General features: G+C 33.2%; 2 protein-coding genes across 2 annotated transcripts; one reads left to right on the forward strand and one right to left on the reverse strand.

The window, feature by feature from the left end:
* On the forward strand, positions 1-1,647 carry LOC110654203 (NAC transcription factor 32-like). The gene is made up of 3 exons (XM_058152001.1): positions 1-413; positions 591-874; positions 962-1,647. The coding sequence occupies exons 1-3, from the start codon at positions 155-157 to the stop codon at positions 1,496-1,498; spliced, it is 1,080 nt and encodes a 359-aa protein (XP_058007984.1). The 5' UTR covers positions 1-154; the 3' UTR covers positions 1,499-1,647.
* A 26-nt stretch (positions 1,648-1,673) lies between these two features.
* Positions 1,674-2,261, reverse strand: LOC131182451 (cation/H(+) antiporter 2-like). Its single transcript, XM_058152003.1, has 2 exons — positions 2,028-2,261; positions 1,674-1,931 (listed from the first exon to the last, which is right to left on the reverse strand). Exons 1-2 carry the CDS (start codon positions 2,193-2,195, stop codon positions 1,674-1,676), a joined length of 426 nt encoding a protein of 141 aa, XP_058007986.1. The 5' UTR covers positions 2,196-2,261.
* Between the last annotated feature and the right edge of the window lie 9,432 nt (positions 2,262-11,693).

An 11,693-nucleotide genomic window follows, 5' to 3' on the forward strand; every position in this document is an offset into this window, starting at 1 on the left:
TAAGTCTTGAAAATCTATCTTTTAGGGTTATTTTAATTTTTATTAGAAGTCTATTCATATAAAAGAGAGAAAGTTGAGGGAGAGAGAATTTCAATACTTTTACGTTAGCTTGCATCAGTCTTCTCGGGAAAAAATTCCTCGCAAGAGTCCAATTATGGAGGTGACACAGCCGCAGTCCAATGCTTCTGTTACCGCTACTCGTCAACCTCGAACAGACCCCATCAATGACAACAACAGAAAGAACTTCATTGATATTGATTATTTTAATTCTTTTCCACCCGGGTATAGGTTTCGCCCTTTGGACGGAGAGCTTGTCGTTCATTACTTGAAAAACAAGATAGCCAATCAACCCTTGCCTCCAAACAAGATCATGGAGGTTAAACTTTATGAGTACAATCCCGAGAAGCTTGCAGGTTCTTTGATCTTTAACACAACCTATTTCCATGCTTATGCATATATTTACGCGATGATTTTGTTTTTGCAATGCTATAATTTTTTTTCTTCTTTTCCACTATGATTTTGTTTTGCAATGTTATGATTAAATCTATGTTTTGTCGATGGATTTACCTTTTCCTTGTTTTGATGAACAGAGGAGTATTGGCAATGTGGGGAGACAGAATGGTACTTTTTTACACCAAGGGACAAGAGATATCCAAATGGAAGTAGACCAAAACGAGATGCCGGTGGTGGATACTGGAAGGCAACTGGAGGGGATAAAGCTGTTAAATATAAGGGTGCTGTGGTTGGATATAGGAAGGCACTTGTTTTCTACATGGGAAAGCCTCCAAATGGTACAAAGACTAACTGGATTATGCATGAATATAGGGTCAGTGATGCCCCTCCAAGAATCAAAACAAGTGCCGATGATATGAGGGTAATTAAATAAATATTTAAATTTCTTGTTTGTTGTTCATTAATTTTTCTTTTGTTTGATTAATTCTCTATTCTTTTTCTGTGGCAGTTGGATAATGTGGTTTTATGCAAGATATATAAGAGGGATGCGAAAGACAATTTGAGAAGTCGACTTTCAAATGAGGAACAATCTGCAGAGTTAGATGATCAAACTGCTGATGTTGTTAGGGATGTTGACAAAAATAGCGATCCTCCAGCCTACACAAACGCCCTTAATGACAATAAGCAAATTGTTTCAATCCCAATCCAAGAGAATCCAAGTGCATTTTATGAAGATCCTCCTTATGTTCCAATCAACGATCATGATCATCACCAAGCAATGTTAGAAGCTGCCAATTATCAACGAGCAATGTTTGCAGCTGCCAACTATGGATCTTATCGAACTTATGCTACTGGTATGACACCACCAATGCCTGAACCTGTTCAGATATATCCCCCAGAGGACATCCAGATACATCCCACAGAGGACATCCAGATACATCCCACAGAGGACATCGTATCTAAATATCTGAATGAGAATTCTTGTGAGTTCGAGCTATCACTATCACCGGATGATTGGGATATTATTTCCAATTGTCTACTATAGTTAGTAATTAGTTATATACAGTGATTGACCATCATCTGATTTGAAATTATTTAGTCATTTGGTGATCAACTTATGTATAGGATGATGATAACTGGTTAGTTAGCAGGGAACATCCAGTTTTGTAAATTGAATTTGCTAGAATCAATGGAAAAACAATAACCAATTTCCATTTACTTCAATAAATGGAGATAGCGATTGCAGAAGCTGCTCCAAAAAGGGTGCATGCAATTATACCTTCAAATGCAAGAGTGCTTGCCAAACGCAGATTTCGCCTCATATAAGGAACGTCTGTGTCCAAACCAATCAAGAACAAAAAAATGACTCGAAAATTGAATGTCAGAAGTTGATAGTATTCTATAGAAGAAGACCGGATAAAGAATTCCTGAAGTTTTTTGATTTTGCACAACAATGAAGGACCTAGCACTAGTCCAGCCTGAAAAACAAAACAGCGAAAAAACAACAACATATGAAGTACTGCAAAAACCTTAAAAATCTGCTCTTGTATCAAAGAAAGACAGGAAATGCATACAATAATATTTGCAACAGGTCCTGGTTGTCCTGAAGGTGTCAAGATAAGATGAAAAATGCGGGAGATTACAAGCATACGAGCTGCCTGCATTCCTGTTGTTATTATTGGGTTAAAGTTAAAGAGATCTTTCTGGCAAATTGCACGTTTGGCAAATTGTGCAGCATCCATTTCCCAAGAATAGCCTTCTGCTTAGTTTACAATTGCAAGTTGATACCCGAACAAGAATGGAAACTAAGCTAGAGAAAGGGACTTAGAAGCATCAAGAAAGTAAAGAGAGAGAGAGAGAGAGATTATAGCAAGATTAACATCCCTTCCTTTTTCCTCCTATCTCATCACCCATTTTCTGTGCTTAGGACTTGTGTGTGGCTTGGGAGCATTATCTTCACATCTGAGATTTCTTGGAGAACCTTTGTTTGCGGCGACATGGTTAGAGACTATATGCTTTGTTGTTCATTTCTATACATTTGACTCTTTCCTTTTGTATATGTGTCCAGGGAGTTGAAAGAGTGAGCAACCAACTCCTTACCATTCTCCTTATTTCTCTGAAAGCACCATTTCTAAGATAAAAATTATAAAGCACTAATTAAGCAAGGGTTAGCAATTAACCAACTTTAATTCAATAGTATTGCAATTGTCTTTAAAAATATAAAATCTCAAATTCAAATCACAATCGAAGCCAAATTAATAACAAAAATAACAAGGGATAATATAACTTATAAAAATAAAATGAATTGACTTCTCACCTTATTATTTAAGAGTTAAAATTCTTAAATAAGACCACAAATGAAGCATTTTTCTTATTTGCAAATCTCTTAATTTAGATATAAATGCATAGTTGTTAAATTCGGATCAAACCTGCCAATTGAACCGGTGAACCAATGAATCAGCCGTTAAATTAGTCTAAGTTTATTAATGAGCTAGATAAAAAAGCGATTCGATATGACTCGGTCGACCTAACGGTTCAATTATTCAATAGATTTTTTTTTGTTTTAATTTTATTATATAGTTTCAACTTTCCATTGATTTCCTTAACTTAAAAATATATTAATATCTTACGATAATTACCATTTTACGCTTAAATTTTATCATTATGAATATTTTTATTTACCGATCACCTTTTAATTTATTAATTATTGATTATTGATTATATCGACAAAAATAATGAAAAAACATGAAATTTAAATATTTATAAGTTATGGTTCAATAGAATTAGAGTCATCTCTAAAATCATAAAATTTTTAAATTTAAATCTCGATTGAAGTCAATTATATAAAAAAATAAAAAAAAAATTATTTATTTTTAAAATACAAAAACTAGAAACGTTAATTTAACACAAATTATAAAGACATTTTATAAGGCAGAAAAAAGAGAAGAAACAGTATGAAAAGAGAAAATAGGCAACTCTCTTATTTTATTGATAAAAATAAAAGAAAATGAAAAATAAAAAGTCTAATTTCCATATTTTATAAGAAAGAAAATAAAATTATAAAAATTTTTGTGAAAAATCATTTGAATCATTTTGTTTTCTATTCAAATTAAGCGGAAAGGAAATATACTATTAATTTTTTTTTTCATTATGCCTTTTTTATAAATAGTTATTTTTAATATAATAATATAATAACTTTATCTTTATATTTTTTTTTCTTCAAAGCATAAATAAATCACTATATTCCTTCCTCTGTATATTTCCACAGTAATTCATTCGATTTTCCTTCCAGCTCTCCTCTCTACCGCCCTAATTTGCAAATTGATGTAAAACTCGAAGACTTGAGGAAAAAGCAGCAATTCCTTCAAGTCCAAAAGCCACAGAGTAGCTGGGGTTAAAGTGGCTTCTTTTGGGTATCTGTAATTGGCAATCTACGACAGAGAAGAGAGAAAACAGTACCATCTGGACGCCTTTTTCCTCTTTCTCAATGCTAATTAACATTTTGATCCCTGTATTGCTGTAGATATTTGTTCTTCAATGGATTTGGGTACTGAAGACAGGCAATACCAAGCTCACATTCGAGGCCTCAACGCCTACGATCGGCACAAGAAATTCTTGAACATACTGTTTAGCTAGTTGATGATTTGAAGCTTTAAAATTTGAAAAATGAAGTTGTTAGTATTCGGCCTAAAAGATTCTTTATTTGTTTTATTAAGCTGAAAGGTGGACATAAATGGAATTATGCAAATGGAGAGTTTTGTATTTGTGAAATCCTTTATGTCCTACAGCAAATGGATGATGAACAGTCTCTTCCACTGAGGAAGGAAGAAGGCTACAATCATCCTTGTGTTTTGAATTTTTTGTTCCATTTTTGGGGGGTTCAATTTGATGTAGTTAGCTTCTAAGGGAAAGAAAAGTCTTCAAATGTGAAATTGCGAGTTAAAACGGATCGGGACACCCTAAGAGAAGGATATAAGTATGCTGGTCTCTAACAAAATTCATGTGGATTACTGTGCATTCATAATTATATATTGTCTTGCAACTTATTTTTTTCCTTCTAATTTTAGCTCTTTGATTTAGTGTTAGGCGAGAAATGGTTAAAGGAGTTATAGTTTGAGGCAAATTTGGAATTGGGAATATATTTCTATTGAACCATGGACTTTATGGATCAATTCTAGGAATTTGTAATGCATTACATAGTCTATTTCTCCTCCTTCCTGATATGAAAATTTCCCTTGTATATTAATTATTTCTTCAACCTTTTAAGGTTCATACGTACTGAGGAAGATGATATGGATACATCTTGGGAGCAAAGGCTGGTGAAGCGCTACTATGATAAGCTTTTTAACGAGTATCCTTAGTTAGAAAGTCTTATTTTATTTATCTGAACTTTCTAGTTCTTTTTTTTTTTCTGGTTTTAAACCATATTTTTCGTAATGCTAAATTATCATAATATATAATTATATATATTCAAAATTTTTGACATATATAATTCATAAATATAATAATTTTAAATTTCACTTTAATTATTTTTTTCTGGTTATAATTAATACTATTAAGTAATACTTAACTAAATAATTTTATCTTAAAATATATAATTATTAAAATTTGAAATATAAGATAAAATGGAAGATAGTATATAGATAATGTTTAAATAATAATTTTAAAATTGTAAGGTCTTGAGTTCAAGTTATAAGCCTTAAAAAAAAGGAAATTTCTTTTTTACTGTCATTGATTCAAATAAGAAAAATAAATTTTCACATAGAAATGCATATTAGGGATAAATAATACCAAAGTTATAATAAATTGGGTTGCTACCCAATAGATTTAGTCCAATTAATAAAAATGAGAGCTCTCATTTTTTATTTATCAAAATTCAACTCAGCTCTAGAATTGTTTATCTTAAATACACCCGTTGATGTGAAAATGTGATCATAAAATTACTCAAGAATAAACTTAATCTCAGTGCATACAAATTGACTCAAGATCCCTCTAACTGTAAATATTAAAAAATTTAAATTCCCACCATTTTTGTTTAATCATGATACCAAATTTTTTCTTATAATTAACAAACAGAGCAAACACAAAGAATGAGCAATCCCCTAGTATTTGCTTCTTTGCTTTTCTTTTTTCCCTTTGACATTAAATTTGTTTCAAAAATTTGTAAAGTCTTTAGTTTCAACTCAGTCGAACCAAATCAAATAAAAGAAAAATATAGCTACATTACAACAGTTTACGTAGACAATGAACAGGTTTGTTGAATTCAAAATCAAAAGTTTGCATTCACTGGCACATTACGATAGTTTTCATAAGCACACAGATAGAGAGTTGGCAACTATCTTCAGTTGCCAGTATTAAAATCCAGACTAGCTCATATACTTTATGTCTTAGACCTTCATCTTGTACCATACTAAATTTGCAAATGTCATGTATGCTCCCATCATATCCTAAGCAATAAGCACGTAGATGATTGAGCTGCTCCACAAGTTGAACCAACCATTTGATCAACGCCTGGACACAATTAAAGAAGCACATCAAATTGCTTCTTTTTCACATTCCCAAATTTAGTAAGAAAGCACTAGCTCCAAACTTCTACTTATCATACATGTAAATCGTATGATCAGGTCATCACTCCTCTCCATTTTCCAGCTGTTAGCATGTGCAATGACAACAGGAGTATTAAACTATCAAAATTATAACTCCTAGGAGGAGAAGATATGCAAAATAATTAGAAAAAAAATCATTAAATTCACTTTCATATAATGACAAGTAATGGACTTTTAAAGATAGCAATGTGTAAAATTGGCTATCTAGTCTGGTAAAGACATCAAGTTATTACACCTATGATGAATATTGAGAGGGACCACAATGCGCTTCCCTTCTAGGAGAGACAACAGTACTACTAGTTTGATGAGGGTCAATAAGCTTGCAAAAAGAGAATAAAATGCTTTAATTTCTTCTTTTAGAGAGAAAATAATGAAAAAAAATATGAAACTTCTATCTAGTTAGGGATCATAAGAAGAACACCTGAATAGATGAACGTTTTCTATATTGATCCTCTCTATCATCCATTAAAGTCGTATGCGTGAGACAATACCTTTAACATCTTTATCCTTGTTGGGTATTACAGCAGTGAGTATCTCATTTTGAAAAGGAAGAAATCACACCATAAATGGAAGAAAGACAGAGGGAAAATGAAGGGTCAAAGAGTGACAAAAACTTTTGAGATCTATCCATCCATTCCCCTATAATTAATAAGACTAAGAGTAGTAAGAGCTTAAGGTTACAGCTAACTAGAAGATGTTCCTTTTCATTATAAGATTAAAAATGAAGGAACAAATAAAAGCACTTGCAAGCTTAACAGACAATATATAGCATAGCAATAAAAGTGGGAAATAATTGACCATGTAAATCTATAAATTCAAAAAAATTAGTGAATACCTCGTTAAAACTGTACTTCAATTTTTGTTTTTGATAAGCAAAGGGAAGCTTCTTTTTTTTTTTTATAAGCAAAATTTTTTATTAATAAATTGAATCCAAGAAAAACTAAGCATGGTCAACGCCAAACTAAACCCAGCCAATAGGCATCCCCTTTACATCCAACCTAGGCAATGGCATGCTAAGTGAAAAAAACTGGAGGGAAAGGTACAAAACAAACTAACAAGACAACAATGAAGTTGCATTACAAAAGTCAAGTAAACAAAAATGCAGGTAACAAAACCAAACAAATGCCAGCAGAAGAAAATCTAATGGTGTAAGCATCTGCAGAACCAAGCCAGGGCTGCAGCTGCTCATCATTTCTAACTCTCTCTACTGGGGTCCTATATACTGGCTGGGGAGGTGGTGGCATAGCTCTGGTGACCTGACAGAGCAATTGAGTCATTTGCTCTAGGAAGGCTTGCTGTGTCCTTACTAAAGTACCCAACGATGGTTCTACTCTCTGCTCTGCCATCGCGACTACACGCAGGTGCAGGTGCGTGACTCTCTACTTCCTCCTCTATCGGTTCTGGAGGTCCGTGCTCTGAAGGATCAGATGCCATCGATCCTATAAAACAGACAAAGAAACAGATCTGCATTAGTGTCACCTCGACTCTATTTAAAGGCCCATGCATGTGATGCAACTATTTCTTTCTATCTATCTAGGTCTAGGACCGCCTAAACCTCTGCTCTGATACCACTAAATGTGACGCCCCTTACCCGTCTATTGTATAGCCGAGCAAGAAGTGCCACATTCGGTGCCGGAGCACCCTATCTTGTCTTGTCATGTCTAGTGTAAATTTTAATGTCATTTAAATCAGGTAATTTATGTGTAGAATTTTTTTTTTATATATATATATATATCTTATTTCTGTGGAGACCTGGATAGATCCTCCTCTGTTTTATTAGCATCTGGCGGGTTCCACTATCACATGTTAACATATTCATAGTCATCTCACATATTTCCATATCATATTTTCTTTTATCATATCATTCACAACTATTTATGAGATCTCAAAATGAAGTGTCATCTATTGCATTCATATGGAAATTTATAGATAATAAATTATAAGTTTTCATTTCAAGTAAAAAAAAAATACATCATAAACTAGTAATTACATCATGACTAGACATAATGAACCAAAATACTAGTCTACACATGGGCCCTACCAAAATACAAAAGACTGATGAGGTGACTCTGATCGGTTGCAGATTTGGTCGGAACTCTGTCCGAATACTATTGTGGCGGCTGCTGATCTTCGGTACCTACGCAATGGAAAACCAACGCGCTAAGCATAACTCTTAGTGGTGCATAATTTATAATAATAATAATTAAACAATTGAAATAATATTTACAAATCATAAATTCTGGGTCTTTTACATTTTTTTTACACTTTGGAATCAATTAAAATTATTGGGGTCTTTCCTGTTTACTTATTGTATATTCAGTATTAATTAATTATTATCAATGCCCAAGAAACCTATAACAAATTATAAAAGCTGGATACACGGGAGTATACGGGTTAGACAGCCATATGTCTACCCTGTATACATCTGTCAGGCACGAGGCCAGCTGTCGGGCACGAGACCAACTGTCAGGCTTGTAAAGCCAGAAATAAAGTAGGCACAATGGCCAGTAAGTAGGCATATAGCCTGTAGAACAATCATATCAGACATATATTGTCAGTTCATGATTTGCTCTATAAGCAGTACTGCTATCTGTGGTCCCTAATTGGTATACCAATTTATCCAAACTAAATAAATAAGTCTAGGTATACTATGGGCAATCAAACATTTTCAATTATTTTAGCACTATTCACTGTTACTATTTTCTAGTACTGTTCATTGGTACCATTAATTTCATATTAATGGGACATTAGTCCCAATTTACATATTCATATCATTTTTAATATTTAATTATCCTTATGAGTATTTTAATTATCATATATAGCATTTTTCCCATGAACCTTTCTTTAGGTTCATGTTGATGTATTATCTTTATCTAGGAATTTGACTAGGTTAGGATGTCTATTTAGTCACACTTCCTTCATAACAATTGTTCCTCTATGTTTAAACTTGAATTTTAGTTTTTGAATTACTGAATTTGGACTTATAGAACTCAAGTTATGGTCAAAATACCATAACTGGTCCCTTTGCCTCTAAGCTGTCCAGAATTTACAATTTCTAGTCAATAAACTTTGACCAGTCATTTGATCATTTTATTGTCATTTTTAGACTTAGGTTCCTTCACAAGATATGTTCCTCTATGTCTTAGGGACTCCCAGGTACAATTTCATAATTTTTCAAGCTTGGTATAGTGAGTTATGGTCAATGTATTAACCTGGGCTCTCAGTCCTATAAGGGCAAAAATCAACTTCAGGGCAGTATGTTTGACCCTCTTTTTAGGGTCCTTACACTTAGAATTTGGCAAAGGTGTCTAAATCAATATTGTATCCCTAAGTATCATGTTTCTAGATCATATTGGCAAATCTCAAATGGAATTTCCTAGTGGGAGTTATGGCCAAATGAACACACAGGTATCAAATGGCATTCTGAGTTCAACTTAATATTTTCTAGATTTCAATTCCTAACTTTGGCTAATATTTTCCCTAGGATGCAATGGTTTCTAGAGCTTGGTCAAAACATAAAAATTGTTGTGCTATGTCTTATAAAACTTTTGGCACTAGTTTCACTCAATTTGCAGCTTTGGAGACCAAGTTATGGCTTTTTTTCCAAAACTGGTAAAGCATACCAAAAGAACAGTATTTTGGACAATTTCTGGGTTGGCAGTTTTAGTGACTCAACTTTTGCTAACAATTTGATTTGGTTAAAAGCAAAACTGGGTTAAGTGGTCTTCATGAAAAGTGTAGCCCTCTGTCTATACTTTCCATTGGTAAAATTTTAGGTCATTTGGACTAGTATAGAGAGAGTTATGACCAAATGAACATGTACTGTTCATTTGGTCATTTTCTGGGTTGGCAGTTTCAGTTACCCAACTTTTGCTAATAATTTGAATTGGTTAAAGGCAAAACTGGGTTAAGTGGTCTTCATGAAAAGTGTAGCCCTATGTCTAAACTTTCCATGGGTGAAATTTTAGGTCATTTAGACCAGTATAGAGAGAGTTATGACCAAATGAACACGTACTGTTCATTTGGTCATTTTCTGGGTTGGCAATTTCAGTGACCCAAATTGTGCTAATAATTTGAATTGGTTAAAGGCAAAATTGGGTTAAGTGCTCCTCATGAAAAGTGTAGCCCTATGTCTAAACTTTCCATGGGTGAAATTTTAGGTCATTTGGACCAGTATAGAGAGAGTTATGACCAAATGAACACGTACTATTCATTTGGTCATTTTCTGGGTTGGCAGTTTCAGTGACGCAAATTTTGCTAATAATTTGAATTTGTTAAAGGCAAAACTTGGTTAAGTGGTCTTCATGAAAAGTGTAGCCCTATGTCTAAAATTTCCATGGGTAAAATTTTAGCTCATTTGGACCAGTATAGAGAGAGTTATGACCAAATGAATACGTACTGTTCATTTGGTCATTTTCTGGGTTGGGTGCAGGGAAATCCGAATTTGGGCAGTATTTAGCTCAAGTTTTGGACAGAATTTGAGCATGGTTTCTTCATGGAAAATGGGATATTTTGGGTCTAGTTTCACCTCCAATTGGCCTCATACCAATTGGGGTCACACAATTTTATTTATGGCCTAAAATGTACACTGCCCTCAACAAACACAACCTGCAGAAAATTAACACTTCCAAAACTCAATCTCCACCAACTTCCTTACTTCAATTTGTATGCAATACACTTCTATAAGCAACAATCTCATCCCAATAGGTCAATTTCAACATTTTACACAAAGTCCTCAACATTTACACAAACCCTAGTTTTCAAAGTTTCAAATTTACACAATCAAACACCCAAACATTTCAACTAATTACACATTCTCATGGAACCATTTTTCATCACTTGAAAGCAATAAACTTCAAGTTCCATGGCTGCCAAAAATTCAAGGGTTCTTTCCTCTAGATTTTCTTTTTGTTTTAATGGTATTTATGCTTAGCTAAACATGCTTTTCATGTTTAATAAAGAGAAAAAGAGGGATTAGTGCACTAACCTCTTGGGTAACTTGTTAAACTTCAACTTTTCTTCTTCTTTTCAATATCAATGGCTTCCTTATGGAGTGGGCTAAATTTTTAATGAAGGGGTCTATGGGTTTTGGTGAGAGGAAGCTTGGAAAATCAAGCTTTAAGGAAGACAAAAATGGAGGGAGAGAGCTCCCATGGTGGACGGCAAGGAGAGAGAGAGAGAGAGAAGAGGGAAGAAGAAGATGGTTGGTGGGGTTTTGTCTCTTGTGGGTATTTATATATATACATTTATGTGTACTTTATTGTTTTTAAATTTCATAAATCTATTTCCTTTCTTTTCTTTTCTTTCCTTTTTTTTTTCTTTTCTTCTTCTTTCTCTTCTCATTTTTCAAATTCAAATTCATAAAATTAATTTATGTTATTTATTTTATTTCCTAATTTTAATTTGACATTTATGTCAAAATTCACCTCTATGGGTGAAATGACCAAAGTGCCATTCATGGTGCATATTGGGTTATTTTTATTATTTTTGTACCAAATAAGTAAATTCTCTAAATTTTATTTTATTTTCTCAAAATTTTTCCTACATTTTTTTTAATATTTATTTCATTAATTTATGCCTCATCACTATAGTTTAAGTGTAGTTTCAGACATTTTAATTGTCCGAACAGACATT

The sequence above is a fragment of the Hevea brasiliensis genome, chromosome 8 (assembly GCF_030052815.1).
Source record: "Hevea brasiliensis isolate MT/VB/25A 57/8 chromosome 8, ASM3005281v1, whole genome shotgun sequence".
Classification (NCBI taxonomy): domain Eukaryota; kingdom Viridiplantae; phylum Streptophyta; class Magnoliopsida; order Malpighiales; family Euphorbiaceae; genus Hevea; species Hevea brasiliensis.